The sequence below is a fragment of the Musa acuminata genome, chromosome BXJ1-8 (genome assembly GCF_036884655.1).
Source record: "Musa acuminata AAA Group cultivar baxijiao chromosome BXJ1-8, Cavendish_Baxijiao_AAA, whole genome shotgun sequence".
Classification (NCBI taxonomy): Eukaryota; Viridiplantae; Streptophyta; class Magnoliopsida; order Zingiberales; family Musaceae; genus Musa; species Musa acuminata.
The window spans coordinates 44,258,384-44,274,445 of record NC_088334.1 but is presented as its reverse complement, the minus strand read 5'-3'; the positions used below and the strand labels follow the sequence as shown (position 1 = coordinate 44,274,445).

The 16,062-nt window shown below is 37.8% G+C and overlaps 1 protein-coding gene across 2 annotated transcripts; it reads right to left on the bottom strand.

The window, feature by feature from the left end:
- Positions 1-4,266: 4,266 nt before the first annotated feature.
- LOC135588070 (putative lipoxygenase 5) lies at positions 4,267-8,286 on the bottom strand. Of its 2 annotated transcripts, XM_065080012.1 has the most exons (10): positions 7,799-8,286; positions 7,425-7,705; positions 7,090-7,327; positions 6,983-7,009; positions 6,583-6,906; positions 6,307-6,392; positions 5,984-6,091; positions 5,593-5,897; positions 5,246-5,512; positions 4,267-5,168 (listed from the first exon to the last, which is right to left on the bottom strand). In XM_065080012.1, the coding sequence occupies exons 1-10, from the start codon at positions 8,166-8,168 to the stop codon at positions 4,412-4,414; spliced, it is 2,763 nt and encodes a 920-aa protein (XP_064936084.1). In that variant the 5' UTR covers positions 8,169-8,286; the 3' UTR covers positions 4,267-4,411. The 2 variants fall into 2 exon arrangements, with proteins under 2 accessions (XP_064936084.1, XP_064936085.1); XM_065080013.1 differs by lacking the exon at positions 6,983-7,009 and having other exon boundaries at positions 7,799-8,285.
- Positions 8,287-16,062: the final 7,776 nt, after the last annotated feature.

Here is a 16,062-nt window from a genome sequence, read left to right as displayed (position 1 = left end):
TGTTGTCGGTTCATCTAAATCTTAGGCCAGCAGATGAAATAAATTCTTTTTATTTTTATTTTGAGTGCATTAATGTTACAAATTGATTGTTAAACTTTTTTTTTTTTTTGCATGAAAATGACATAGAAAATAATGAATGAAATATAGGAAGTGCAATAATATAATATATATGTGCTAATTTTATTTGAATCCAACCCCGAGTAATGGGAATCATATGTGATTTTATACTCGAATTTAGTTTGAGTACATGTCTTAGGTATTTATGAAATTTAAATTTATTATGATTGCAATTTAATAATAGAATAATAATGAGTAGGATATTTATGAAGAACTGTTAATACAATTCAACTAAATGAATAGGTATTAAGTAATATTTAAACTTCATTTAAAGCCTAAAATCCTTTGAGAAAGATGAACAAAGGATATGGCATATAGATAATAGGAGGGTATGACATGTAAACAACTTAATTATCTATTATATCTCACCTTAAAAGATGATTAAGGAGTATGACATATACACAATTTGATGTTATGTCACATCTTATTAGATATTTATTAGTTCAACAAATCTATATTAGTATTGACTCAACAATTGATATACCTAATTATTTGACGACATGCTTTCCTCATCTCATTCACATGAATCTTTCATATGTAAATATAATAATTGAATAATAATCGATTATAATCTTTTTTATGGATTAGCTCTCGACTTAATTCTAGTGGTTATTAGGGCTCTTCATAAAAGGTCTCATATATATTTTTAAGACTCAAATAATTTGAAATACACAACATATCTCCAATATATCTTTATCGCCCTTTATTTAATTTTGTAGGAGATCCTATCGAACCATCACATTTTCGGATCCAAAACATACGAAAAACCTAGTTATTAGATTTTGATTTGATTCGAACCCTTCGCATGTCAGATAATAAAAAATCATATTAATAGAAGGAAAAAAGTGTAGAGAAAGTATCAGAATGCTTATCATTTAGGTGTATATATACATGACTTCACATGCACTCTAGGGATCGAATTAATCGTTTGCTGAAGACAAACACTTACTCATCATTTAGGTGTATATATACATGGCTGGTTTCACGTACCAAACACTTATTCATCATCAATTCTTCGTGTGCGGACCATTCACATATACATATGGTAAACGTAACAACGAGAAAGTGAGAGAGATACTCTAATGGCACGTGAAAATAGACCTTCATTTTGGTCGGCCGGCACATGACGTGCTGGAAATGTGGCGTGGTAATCATTGGATGAGATAAACTAGTTTGCTGCGCATCAATCCCTCCCAGCTTTGCATTTCCTTTCCTATGAGACAAAGGCTTGTTGTGCCTTAAGGCTGGCTATATATGTTATTGGGCATTACTACGTACTTCGAGTGCAACCCACTCAGCTAGCTGGATGTGGCAGTTCCATAACCCCACTGCACGACCACTTATATGTCATCATACATTTATTTATCATGTCGACAACGATAGTATCCAAGTGTTGTATCCAAAATCGATCGTGCAGTAAGATGTCAACACCTCACATTCTGTAGGTGATTTATTCTGGACATTTTGCTGCTCAACAAGGGCATAGGAACCATCATGATGCCAACATCATCCTTGGTGTTTAGTTTTGTCCATCCACTAAGGTGGTCTGTCCCACCTGACCCATATATATAGTTGCTTATTCTATTTCCTTTAGGTTGGGTTGTGGATTTAGCATACAGCTAGAGAAAGATGGTGCTTGGGACCAAAGTTCAAGTAGTAGAGAGGAGATTTCCTTTAAACAAGATAGAATTGTTGGTTTGTAATGGTCGCTTGAAATAGTTTCTCAAAGCCCATATTAATGGTTTTCAAGGAGCCAATCTCCTATGGCCCAATATGCCTTCTATTGGACAGAGTTTGGGAGATTTTGGATCCAACAATCTCATATTTTGATTCCAAAAGAAGATGTGATCAATGGTTTCATGAGAACTGTTGTTACAAAGAGGACAAGGCTGCTGTAGTCTTAAGTTGAGTCTGCCCAGACATACCAATAGGAATTTTCAAGGTTACAGATCTACTGCTCAAGGAAAAGATAAGCTGCCTTAGCAATAGCATTACCCATTTGATGTGTCTTCCAAACTTAAATCTATTATCACAACTAGAATGAACAATTTTTATGGTTCTAATGTACCAAAGTAAAGTCTATCCGAATACTACCTGTAGCAAATATGAATACTCTTTGGAATGAAAGATAGGTTTAAATTTCAGAAAATCGTTTTCAATAAATAGAGTAGTTTTAGAGTCCCAAATAGGAGAGATGCTATTTACCGTTCTTAATTATTTATGGTTAGAGAAATATTATTCGGAAAATTATTTTCTGTTAATATGGATATTAACATAATTAATTTTATTGTTTCTTATTGCATCTTTATCCTTATCATTGAGGCACAATTTGCTTTCTTTCTTTGCGTTAGATGGTCGTGTGCTTCTTCTCCTCACTGCTTCTCGCCACCTCCTCCGGGAATGTCGTGTGGTTCAGGTCATCTAGAGAGAGAGAGAGAGAGCGAGAGAGAGAAAGCTTCTTTACTTGTTGGCACTGACACGATCTCCCTTGTGTTCCTATCCGATCCTCTCAACGTGTATGCCACGAAATCCCCAGAGAAAAATCCTGTGGAGACTTGCAATGTGTCACTACGTAGCTGCGATCTTTTTGATTGATCCTCTCAGCTCTCTTTTTCTTCTTCTTCTTCTTCTTCTTCTTCTTCTAGCTTTTTCTCTTTTGTTTTGCTTTTGTTCTTCTCTTCCTTTCTTACTTGCCGAATCCTTCCTTCACTTCTTAAGACCTACTTTTTCTGAAAGATAGCAACAAAGCTCCTTAGACCAATAGTATACCGGTTGTTGATCGAGGAATACCAATCCGTCCGCACTGGCATCTTGATCCAGCAAAAGCTGATCTTGAACTCTGCAAACTAAACACCTTCGATTCAGTCTCGAGCATCATACCAGACTTAATTGACAGCCTCGTCCAATCTTCCACTCGGACGAAACTTCTGTCGCTTCTGCAGCATTATTAGACTTCCAAGCTCGCAACTTTTGACGTCCTTTAAGAAAGCCTCTCCACAAAAAATATATATATATATATATCCTGTGCGACAGCCTTTCTGAAGGAGTTTGAGTCCACCGTGCATCCCTCTTCCCGAGCTCCTTATCGAGAGCACATTCTCTCAAGCTCAGTGGTGCCTTGGAAGAGGAAGAAGGATGGTGACCTTTGGCCATACCTCACTGCTTCTTTGATGTGTGTGTGTGTATATTTCAAGTTTCATTTCGTATCTCTAGATGGACAACATACTTGATTAGTAAATCTACTAAACAATAATAAATATAAGCTTAAATTTAGGTAGCACAATTAGTCATCTAGTTCTAATTTCTTACAATGATTGATTGATGACACATCGAGCTCACTTAGTTGACACATCACGCTCATATGGCTGACATGCCAACTAAATCCTTTCTCATGAGGTTGCTAACACAACACTTCTAGAAATGTTAGGTCTAAAACTATGAGGCAACACGTTCGATCAAGACAACAACTAACGACACTGATCTCACAGCTCATCGATGGTGTATGTTTATAGGCTCAACAATCACCCTAATGCGCTATAAAAAGAAAACTTAGGTGTATGTTATAAGGGGAGAACTCCTTACTCTTTATTGATTCCTCCGAATCCTTTACTAACTTAAGAATCGAATAAATTTTATATGATATTCTCAATTATCGACACGTTTACCTACGACGAATGCAGAGGTGAATTTTGGTTAGATTTAAACTAGAATTTGGATTTGGTATGATGTGAGATTCTAATACCTTAATTTTAAATACCGAAAAACTTATAATTTGTTACCCTTGAAAAATAATAATTTAAGCCATAATTTTTGTGAATTTCCTTGTAAGGGACTTTAGGATATAAAAAAAATCTGAATATTTCATTTATATGAATTTTGTTATTATTCTAAAATATTCTGTAAATAGCAAATGGTGAAAATGACACTAAGATGGCACTTTCATAAATATATTATTGCACAAAAATCAATTGATTGGAGCTGATTAGGTCAAAAGTTGGAATGACCGTTCAAATTAGATTGAGTTGATTTTCTCCTTATTTATCGATATTTATTTTATATTATTCATCAAAATTTCAGCAATTCCCAGAGACAGCACAGAATCAAAGGTTTTTTTGCCCCTATTTTGTTCTCTTTTGAATAAATAATACATGGAAAAAATGCCAATCGCTATTTCATATATTTAATGAAGATCCACTATACTGAATTATTTACATAAGAACAGCCCACATCTTTATAAGGAATCCCTATTTGGGTTCCTTTGGATTTGATTGAAAGATGCGTAGTGTGACGTGGATCAGATGGACACGCTGTTGGGAACCCCGCGGCACGTGATCCCGGGTCCCGAACTCGGCGCCATCAACTCGTACGGCAAGACGCCGGCGCCGCACCGGTTCCGCCTCGCCGGATCGGCGTTCCGCCTTGCGATCTCCGTCTCGGCCCGCCTCACCTCCGCCGCGAACTCGTGGAACGCTTCCACCATCTCGCCGTCCCCCGTCCACGTGTACGGGTCCGGTCGCTCCCCCAGGTACTCCTCGTCCACCGAGTGCGTAGACAGCGTGTCGATCACCGTCATGAACGTCGTCGCCTGAGTCAGGCTCGGAAGCGCCGACAGGAAGAACTTGACTGGGTCGGCCCGGAAGTGCTCGTACTCCGGGTCGCCCTCCATCGGGACGAGCCGCCGCATCATCGGCGGGCGGTTCGGGATGTAACCCCCGAGCGGGTACTGGCCGAAGTTGAGAGAGGCGTGCTGGGCGGAGCTGAGCCAGATGAGGGTGGTGAGGACGGAGCTCAGCTCGGCGGGGCTCGACAGGCGCGGCCACCACGGTGCGTGGCGCTTGTCGGCGTGGCCGACGTTGACGGCCTCAGAGTACCAGCTCTGGAGCTCCGAGTCGGATTGCACGGCCTCGTCGTCCGAATAGTAGGCGGCGACATAGGTTTCCACCCACGACTGGATCGCGGACCACAGCAGGAGGCCGTCGGTCGCGTACGGGTAGTCCTCGATGACGAGCCTCAGGCCGTGTGGCTGCGTCTTGTCCTCCACCGCCATGCCTCTGTCAACGATCGAGTGAGAAGAACCCCGTTAGCTAAATACGATCGTCCATAAATGTGGAGACGGCATGACACTTGCCTTCTGATGAGATCAGCGGGGAGTGCTTCCTGATCGAAGCGCCAGTGATCGCGATACGCCGCCGCACTAATCTCCATGCAGACCGGACCAGGTGTGAAGCCGGACTCGATCACTCCGCCGCCATTGATGAGGATTTGGCGAGCCAGGGCGTTGACCTCTAACGTGTATCGCATGTGGGGCTTCAGCAGCTTGAAGATGGGATGCATCGCACTTAGTTGTCGATGAGCCGCCAGTGTAAAGGGCTCTACGGAGGCATGAGTTCTCAACCTGCAATTTAGTGTCACCGTCCTTGAGGATACTCGTCCGCGGGATCGACTACGCTGAGATATAATCCACCGTGAACCTACCAATGATTCACAAGTTGGTGAACGCCGGCGTCGTTGGAGCAGACATGCGCCTTGGCGAGCTGCCAAAGCCAGTTGCCCGTGGCATCAGTCGGCGGCGTGAGGACGCGCTTCGTCCGAGCATCCCCAGGTCTCACCGGCGGTAGACTCAGCTCGATAGCAATCGGCTTAAGAGTTCCCAACTCGGTGAGGAAGAAGACGGTGCGCGTGCCGTATGCTTTTCGCCCATCTTGCGCATTGATCCGATCAATAAAGGGGAGGTAGACATCATGGAAGTCCAGTATAAAAAGCTTCTTCTCCTCCAATGCCTGTCACGGTCGAAGATAAAAAGGAAGATTCAACATAATTGTGACAGCAACAACGATTCATCCAAGCTTAAACGAACAAGAGCTACCTGTTGAACGGACATGCCATTGAGATGGCTAGTGATATGCTCTTCCGTGATGGCGGATTCAGGTGGACCATACACGGAAGGGTCAAGCCTACTGACAGGAGGAAACACCTACATGAAGTACAACACGTTTAGAATGATAAGTCGAGAGGAGAATTCATTTGGACATCGTATCCACATAGATCACGTGGGGGGCTGTGTTCCCTCCCACTAATTACACGGAGTACTCCACGCCTTTATCCGGCTGCCGGAGTACCTTTATCCCCATTAGACTGTAGAATACAAATGGCTTGCAACTTTGGGAAGGAGACGTAAAGGACGAGTACCTGAAGCCTTTCTATGTTGACAGGGTTGATCCCCGCTAAAGTTTGACGGGCGAACTCATCATCGCGCAGCCATGCGAACTTGTCCTCTGTGGGGTGCGTGACAAAGAAAGAAGCAGGGGGTCAAAAAGGCATCATGCACTACGGATGGAGGGGAAAAAACAGCGATTGTACTGTTGTTGTCGTTCCGATCTTGGCTACCACAAATCTAACACTACGCCTAAGTTCAGACCAGACAGTAATAATTACTCCAAATCTGCTACTCCACTGACAGCTTACTTGTGATTATGTCTGGCGTATCATATCGGAGTAATCCCTCGCTTGATTCTTCGATCTTGGTCACAAATGGGATCTTGTGGAAGAGTTGATCTTGTAAGCTTCGCTTCAAGCGTAGGCCTTCTTTGAAGAGGTTGTCCAACTCATGGAAGGCCTTGAAGTCGTGGCTCTGCGGGGAGAGGAAAGCGACCAGCAAAGGCACGAGGTTGTGGAGCACCGCCTTTAGAGCCCCTGCTTTTAGCATCTCCTGCTTGCCCTCCTCGAATCGCTCGTCGCGAGGCACGTACATGGGTAGGGGATCTTCTACCCTACTCTCCGCATGTGAATCTGCAGAAGGAAACACAGAAAACTTTCAATTTTCTCTCTCCACCCGATCCAAGCACCGCAAAGAAGGTAGTTCTACCGAGGTTCATTGATTTAGATCTATGACCTAGAAGACACGACAAAGGATTGTGTCAGATGGTCCCTGTTCACTCAGAGCAGTACGATGAAAATGCTTCTGTCGTTTACCTGTGGCTGTTGGGGCTCTCCCTGTCCTCAGCCTCCTCGGGAAAGGCATCTTCTCTCCTCCGAGGGTCGGCCGGGCAAATTCAATCCCTTTGTCCGGGTTGCCCAAGTCGTTGTACGTGTCGTAATCGTAGATTCTGTCGGTCAGCTTCCTCTCGCCATTGCCATCGCCCTTCAGCGCCTTCAGCTCCTGCTGCCTCAGCTCCCTCAGTCCGGCGGGCGTCTGCGACGGCAGATACGGCTACACCAACCAAACATGGAAGGGGCCGTCAGCATACCACGCTTTTGGTGACGGTTCATCGACGTCTCGGAGTGAAAAGATATGGGTAGGAGAGGACCTTGTTGCCGAAGAAAACCCTGTTGTTGGGGTGAACGCTGGTGGGCTGGACCCAAGAATTGCAAGCGAAGTGGACGGGGCCGCAGGCGAAGCCCTCCACCACGATGCTCTCCAGGAAGAACTCACTCTGATGTCGGTTGAGCACCGTGATAGCTCCCGGCTCGCCGAAGCTGGAGTCCACCTTGAACTCCGCCGTGTAGACGACCCTTTCCGCCTTCGTGTTCTTCTTTTCGAACCAGCCCCGTAGCGCCGCCCGGTTGCTCGTCTTGGGCTTCCGCGTTTCTGTCGGTACCAAAGGCTGGCCATTAGAATAGTCGACAAAAACCAATCAATTTCTACCTGTCAACAGCAGGGGACAGGGAAGGATAGGCCTACTGGGATCGATCTCGGTGCTGACGAGCTCCATCACAACATTTTTCCCCATCTTGTCCAAGAAAGCATCCACCTGGTTCGCGATGCTCTCCTTGAGATCCTCCTGCTTCCTCCTCCTCACCGTCACAGCCGCCTGGACCTTAAACGACACCGGCTTCTCTTCCACCTCTGTCCTCACGCACCTCTCTGTCAGCACCACCGCGGCCACCGGAGACCTCACCACTCTCCTGGCTAGACCAATCCTCTGCCTCGACGGGAACGAAGCATGGGAGAAGAGGAGGTCACTCGGTCGGTCACCCGGGAACAACGACGAGCTAGATGAACGAAGCAGAGGAGTCGTCGTCCGGAGCAGAGACGAGCCCAGCATCTCCATGGAAGCGACCGAGTGCGTCTTTGTCTGTCTCCAAACTCGAGCTTGGTTACGAAAACAAAGGGAATTTGGAGAAGCAGAGGAGGGCTGGGGGTCTTCTATCCTTCCTTTTGGGGGGAGAAGAGGGATGAGTCGTTGCTTCTTATAGGACGAGAGAAGGGGGGGAGGGGGGTGTGGTAAAACAGGGGCTTGAAATCCTTGCGCTTTTTGGGCGCCGGCCACACGTTTTTCCCGGTTGCCATAAAGAAGGCGAGATGGGCTGCTTCGCGGCAATGATGGACGTTGTAATCGGTTAAAAGACCGCCGATGCCCTCACTGCGAACTAAATACCAATTCGGTCCCTCTACGATTAATACATGAACGACATATAAAATGTGGCTTTTTTGTCAATTCAAAGAATATTTTACGACTGATACTAAGAAAGAATTATCCCTTTGGCAACTGTCTACGGAGGAATTGACCGAGACATTGATCATCCACCATTGGTCGCCTCTGTTTGATGTCGTGCCATTATGGGGGAAAGAGGAGGGTAGAATGGGCATGGAAGTTTGAGGTCGTTGATTAGCCGCCTGTTTAACGTGCAAATGCTTTGCTCTCGAAGCCATTCGTTCATTTGGACGGAGATCCGCGTTGACCGGAATAAGAGCACAGCCCAATCCGACGCCAATGGGAAAATGAATATTTATATCATTTTCTACCATTTATGCAAAGGTGATTTATTTAATAATAAATAATATATAAATATTTATCAATATTAATTTTGATCGGATCCCGTCCATTTTTTCAAAAGGGAATCATCTTAGAATCCAAACACGTACATACTTCCAACTCGTTTGGAACTTATTGCAGGAGAATGTCAAGCAAAGGTCCCTCCAATATTAAGTTGATAAATTATTAAAGCAAAAAATAAAATATCCCAACAATGATGAATGAATTCCATATAATTTGCACATTACTTGCAAGAAATGGATCAACTTATTATTTGGTTGCATACATCATGTCTCTTTCAACCATCCCCACTAATGGCCACGCCACTATCCTCTTATTATTGTACTCCTTCCACTGTCACTATCTATCTATATATATATATATATATATATATATATATATATATATATATATATATATATAGGTAGGTAAAATGTGAATAGATAGAGAGAGAGAGAGAGAGAGATGTTGATGTGAATAGATATCCTTAGGTAGGTAAAATGATAATGGAGTTGAGGTCATTTCAGAGGAAACTTTCCATTCTTCCATAGCTGGCTGTTGAATCTTCTTCCATGGGAGGCCATGGAAGACAAAGTCCGATTCTCCTGATATTAAAATATAGTTTGTTCCTATAAAGCTTTAGTTGATTCAAAGACCAATAATATACATCAAGTGTGATAAAAATTCAACTAGAACATTTAAACTTATAGATTTTGGATCAAATTCCAATGGGACTTTTCCAATCCATAACAATGTGATACTATTCTCTTAGTCCATCATTCTTCATCTTTCACAAATCAATCAATATTTTTAACGATAATTTCATGTTAATTGTTCATATATATATATATATATATATATATATATATATATATATATATATATATATATATATATATTATCAGCATTATTGTTAATCACCACATGAACATGCACACGTAGCCAATTCTTTCAGAGCAATATAATTTTTTTTATGATGATTTCAATAGAACAAGTTGCTTCATGGTTGTTTTCATCTATAGATGATTAATTGTTCTTTAACATCAAGCGAGAAACATAAAGCATTTTCAACGAATCCATCTATGACAGCATAAACTTGGCTATATATACATTGGATTAACATAACTTGAGTCTTGCTAGAGAAAAAGTCAAAACCAAAGACTGGAGAACAATTACAATGACATCACGGCATTGTCTACGATAAACAAACGAGAGCTTAGCATGGCTCATGTCAAATAGGAACGAAGACTTTTCCTCCAAAACGCGATATAAACAAAGACTTTTCTTTCTATTTTATGTTGCCTGTGGATTCAAACGAAATAGTTTAATTTCCTTGTACGGTGCACATAAATAAATAATTATTCTAGTTGACATTATGGTTGTCAAGATCTCCCAACGATCGTCATGCAATGGTCAACTATCATCATAAATAGATTTGACCTGGTCCTGGGCTTCATATGATCCACATCAGTTAGTCTTGCATGCTGAAAACCTACACACATCAAGCTTGGATAACCACAATCCTGCATATCTAATAACAGGTGAAACATCGCCATCGAGCTTAGCTAGTTGTTTCAAAAGTATCGGGGGGAGAGATGACACCGAGGTTAGAGAAAGCTGATGTGAGATCAATATAGTTATTGATGATATGAGATCAGTTATAAGTACTTTGAGTTCAAATATTAATTTTTGAGATTTTTTTCGTTTATACAAATTATTTTTTATATTAGGATTCCCTATCATGGAAGAAATATTTCTTCGCTGTTCCACCCATATTAATAGTGTTTCCAGATCGTTTTTGCATGATTAATGTTCTACAACTCAGGTTACATCAGTGCACACTTTGACTAAGTATCATCCACGAGTAAACGAGAAGAGCTACAAATACATCAAGTCAACAGTCTTGCAGTTGAGATAGTAAGGCACGCACTTGAATTCGCAGTATATATTGCTCATGGCTGTAATGGGGATGTACGTACGTGAGACATGATATGAAGCGGGCAATTAAGGGAACAGCATGAAGTTAGTCTTAAGTCTGCACGCTTCACGACCAACACAAGCTTGGAAGAACCTGATGGCTGGCTTTGTGGAACGAGTATTAGTCCATGTAGCAAAGGATGACGAGTTGCATGCTGTTCTCACTTGCTACATTGACCGGACCATTTCCTAAAGCGAATGTTGAAGCTTGCAACATTACCTAACCCTCTTTATCGCTTCTGCATGACTTTCCATAAAGTGAGCACGGGACGAAGGTTTCTTTCTACTCGTTCTAAGCTTTTGAACTTTGACTCTCCTTTAATCAGGTCGTGGCTGATTGAGTGTCTTAGCATGCAAGTGTTCGAGTCAAACAACATGCAGTCTCAAGCAAGAAACCACGAGTGTAGAAACGTTGGGTTGGGAGCCAAAGTTAGATTGCTAAGAGGGATGGAGAAGGCAATGAATGTGTGAGTGATGTGTTGGCCAATGGCTCAAGTCATTAAGTACTGCTGGCTTCCGTAGCCTCCGTCACATAATTGTTTTGATCTCACCGGTGCTTGTCATTTTTAATCTCTTTCAGTCAGGAAATTTTGGACGATGTCTCTTTGAAACTGAGTTGTTGGTGGAAAATGACATTTTGACTTGTGATAGAAATTCGACATTAGCTTTTGAAAAGTTCGTCGTTCTTCTTTCAAAATAAGGTAAATTTTATTTCGAAAAGTAAGTGAACAAAAAATAAAATACAAAAAATTTGAAGCTATCCTTTCATTTGCAAAATATGATACATTTTTCTTGGATTTATAATTTATTGTTTGGCAACAAATACTTACAGAGGTATTGGAATTTTTGTTAATCTTGTAATTTTTTAATAGACTATTACTATACCTAAAATTGAAAGCGAATTGAGAATTTATGATATGAAGATTCCAAGATTTACTCGGTCTCAACTTGGGAGGAAGAATAGGTAGTAATGACATTTTTAAACCATGAATTGTTTTGTGGAAAATGACGTTTAGAGTAGTCTTTTGCATATAAAGTTTTTATACCGATAGAAACTCAACATTAGCTTTTGAAAAGTTTGTTATTTCATAATATATTAAGCTTTCTTCTTCTTATTCTTCTTTTTTTTTAAAATAAGAAATAATTTATTTTCAAAAGTAAGTGAACACAAAATAAAATATAAAATATAAAAATTCTGAAGTTATCTTTTCATTTACAAAATATAACATTTTTTTTGTTTATAATTTATTCTTTGGCAACAAATTCTTATAGAGGTTAATGAAATTTTTGTTAATCTTGTAATTGCTTAGGAGATTATTACTATACCTAAAATTGAACGCGAATTGGGAATTCATAATATGAAGATTACTAGATTTACTTGGTCTCAAACTCAAGAGGAAGAACAAGTAATGACATTTTGAAACAATGAAATGTTTGTGAAAAATGACATTTTGACAAGTATTTTGTATAGAAAGTTTTTACTAAAACTCAACATTAGCTTTTGAAAAGTTTGTCATTTCATCTTATGTTAAGCCTTCTTCTTTATTTTCTTCTTCTTCTTCTATTAAAATAAGAAAAAAATTATTTCTAAAAGAAAGTGAACATAAAATAAAATAAAATACAAAAAATAAAAATTATGAAGTTGTCTTTTCAATTGCAAAATATGACATTTTTTTTTGGGTTTATAGTTTATTCTTTGACAACAAATTTTTTTAGAGGTTATCGGAATTTTTGTTAATCTTATAATTGCTTAGAAGACTATTACTACACCTAAAATTGAAAGCGAATTGGGAATTCATAATATGAAGATTACTAGATATATTTGGTCTCAAACTCTAGAGGAAGAACAAATAATAGTATTTTGAAACTGTAAATTGTTTGTAGAAAATGACAATTTGACAAGTCTTTTGCATAGAAAATTTTTAGTATCCATAGAAACTCAACATTAGCTTTTGAAAAGTTTGTCATTTCATCATATGTTAAGCCTTCTTCTTCCTTTTCTTCTTCTTCTATGAAAATAAGAAAAAAATTATTTCCAAAATTAAGTGAACACAAAATAAAATGAAAATAAAAATAAAAATTATGAAGCTATCTTTTCATTTGTAAACAATGACACATTTTTCTTGGGTTTATAATTTATTCTTGGGCAACAAATTCTTGTAGAGGTTATTAGAATTTTTGTTAACCTTGTAATTGCTAAGGAGACTATTACTACACCTAAAATTGAATGCAAATTGGAAATTCATGATATGAAGATTACTAGATCAACTTGGTCTCAAACTCGGGAGGAAGAACAAGTAATGACATTTTGAAACTATGAATTGTTTGTGGAAAATAGCATTTTGACAAGCCTTTCGCGTAGAAAGTTTTAAGTACCGATAAAAACTCGAACATTAGCTTTTGAAAAGCTCATCATTTCATTATATGTTAAGCCTTCTTCTTCCTTTTCTTCTTCTTCTTCTATGAAAATAAGAAAAAAATTATTTCTAAGTGAACACAATATAAAATGAAAAAAATAAAAATTATGAAGCTATCTTTTCATTTGCAAAATAAGACACATTTTTCTTGGGTTTATAATTTATTCTTTGGCAACAAATTCTTATAGAGGTTATTGGAATTTTTGTTAATCTTGTAATTGCTTAGGATAATATTTCTACACCTAAAATTGAATGCAAATTGGGAATTCATGATATGAAGATTCCAAGATAGACTTGGTCTCAAACTCAGAAGGAAGAACAAGTAGTGACATTTTGAAACTGCCAATTGTTTGTGGAAAATGATATTTTGACAAGTCTTTTACATAGAATATTTTTAGTATCGATAGAAACTCAACATTATCTTTTGAAAAGTTCATCATTTCATCATATGTTAAGCCTTCTTCTTCCTTTTCTTCTTATTCTATGAAAATAAGAAAAAATTTATTTCAAAGTGAACACAAAATAAAATGCAAAAAAATAAAAATGAGAAAGCTATCCTTTCATTTGCAAAATATGACACTTTTTTCTTGGGTTTGCAATTTATTCTTTGGCAACAAATTCTTATAGAGATTATTGAAATTTTTGTTAATCTTGTAATTGCTTAGGAGACTTTTACTACATCTAAAATTGGATACGAATTGGGAATTCATTATATGAAGATTACTAAATCTATTTGGTCTCAAACTCGGGAGGAAGAACTAGTAATGACATTTAGAAACTGTGAATTGTTTGTGGAAAATGACATTTTAACGAGTCTTTTGCATAGAAAGCTTTTAGTACCGATAGAAACTCAACATTAGCTTTTGAAAAGTCCGTCATTTCATTAGATGTTAAGCCTTCATCTTCCTTTTCTTCTTCTTCTATGAAAATAAGAAAAAAATTATTTCCAAAAATAAGTGAACATAAATTAAAATATAAAAAATAAAAATTATGAAGCTGTCTTTTCAATTGCAAAACATGACATATTTTTCTTGGATTTATAATTTATTCTTCGATAACAAATTTTTGTAGAGGTAATGGAATTTTTGTTAATATTGTAATTGCTTAAGAGACTATTACTACACCTAAAATTGAACGTGAATTGGGAATTCATAATATTAAGATCACTAGATATATTTGATCTCAAACTCTAGAGGAAGAACAAGTAATGGTATTTTGAAATTGTGAATTGTTTGTAGAAATAGCATTTTGACAAGTCTTTTGCATAGAAAATTTTTAGTATCGATAGAAACTCAACATTAGCTTTTGAAAAGTTCGTCATTTCATCAGATGTTAAGTCTTCTTCTTTCTTTTCTTCTTCTTCTATGAAAATAGGAAAAATTTTATTTCCAAAATTAATTGATCACAAAATAAAATGCAAAAAATAAAAATTATGAAGCTATCTTTTCATTTGCAAAATATGACATATTTTTCTTGGGTTTATAATTTATTCTTTGGCAACAAATTCTTGTAGTGATTATTAGATTTTTTGTTAATCTTGTAATTGCTAAGGAGACTATTACTACACCTAAAATTGAATGCAAATTGGGAATTCATGATATGAAGATTACTAGATCAACTTGGTCTCAAACTCGGGAGAAAGAACAAGTAATGGCATTTTGAAACTGTGAATTGTTTGTGGAAAATGGCATTTTGACAAGTCTTTTGCGTATAAAGTTTTATATACCGATAGAAACTCAATATTAACTTTTGAAAATTTTGTCATTTCATCATGTTAAGCCTTCTTCTTCCTTTTCTTCTTCTTCTTTTATGAAAATAAAAAAAATTTATTTCTAAGTGAACACAAAATAAAATAAAAAAATAAAAATTATGAAGCTATCTTTTCATTAGCAAAACATGACACATTTTTCTTGGGTTTATAATTTATTCTTTGGCAACAAATTCTTGTAGAGATTATTAGAATTTTTGTTAATCTTGTAATTTCTAAGGAGACTATTACTACACCTAAAATTGAATGCAAATTGGGAATTCATGAAATGAAAATTACTAAATCTACTTAGTCTCGGGAGAAAGAAAAAGTAATGATATTTTGAAACTGTCAATTGTTCGTGGAAAATGACATTTTGACAAGTGTTTTGCATCGAAAGTTTTTACTACCGATAGAAACACAACATTTGCTTTTGAAAAGTTCATCATTTCATTAGTTGTTAAGCTTTCATCTTCTATTTTTCTTCTTCTATGAAAATAATAAAAAAATTATTTCTAAGTGAACATAAAATAAAATGCAAAAAATAAAAATTATGAAGCTATCTTTTCATTTGGAAAATATGACACAATTTTCTTGGGTGTACAATTTATTCTTTGGCAACAAATTCTTATAGAGGTTATTGAATTTTTTTGTTAATCTTGTAATTGTTTAGGAGACTTTTACCACACCTAAAATTGAACGCAAATTCAGAATTCATGATATGAAGATTACTAAATTTATTTGGTCTCAAACTCGGGAGAAAGTACAAGTAATGACATTTTAAAAATGTGAATTGTTTATGGAAAATGGCATTTTAACCTTTTTTCTGCATAGAAAGTTTTTAGTACTGATAGAAACTCAACATTAGCTTTTGAAAAAATCATCATTTCATCATATGTTAAGCCTTCTTCTTCCTTTTCTTCTTCATCTATAAAAATAAGAAAACAAAATTTTCTGAGTGAACATAAAACAAAATACAAAAAATAAAAATTATGAAGCTATCTTTTCATTTGCAAAATATGACACATTGTTCTTGGGTTTATAATTT

Excerpts from the sequence above, each read along its gene's own strand:
- LOC135588070 (XM_065080012.1), bottom strand. The coding sequence starts at position 8,168 with ATGGAGATGCTGGGCTCGTCTCTGCTCCGGACGACGACTCCTCTGCTT. Across the intron at positions 7,010-7,089 it reads GAGAGCCCCAACAGCCACAG|GTCATAGATCTAAATCAATG; the intron begins GTAAACGACAGA and ends CGTGTCTTCTAG. Across the intron at positions 5,513-5,592 it reads CACCAACTTGTGAATCATTG|GTTGAGAACTCATGCCTCCG; the intron begins GTAGGTTCACGG and ends ACTAAATTGCAG.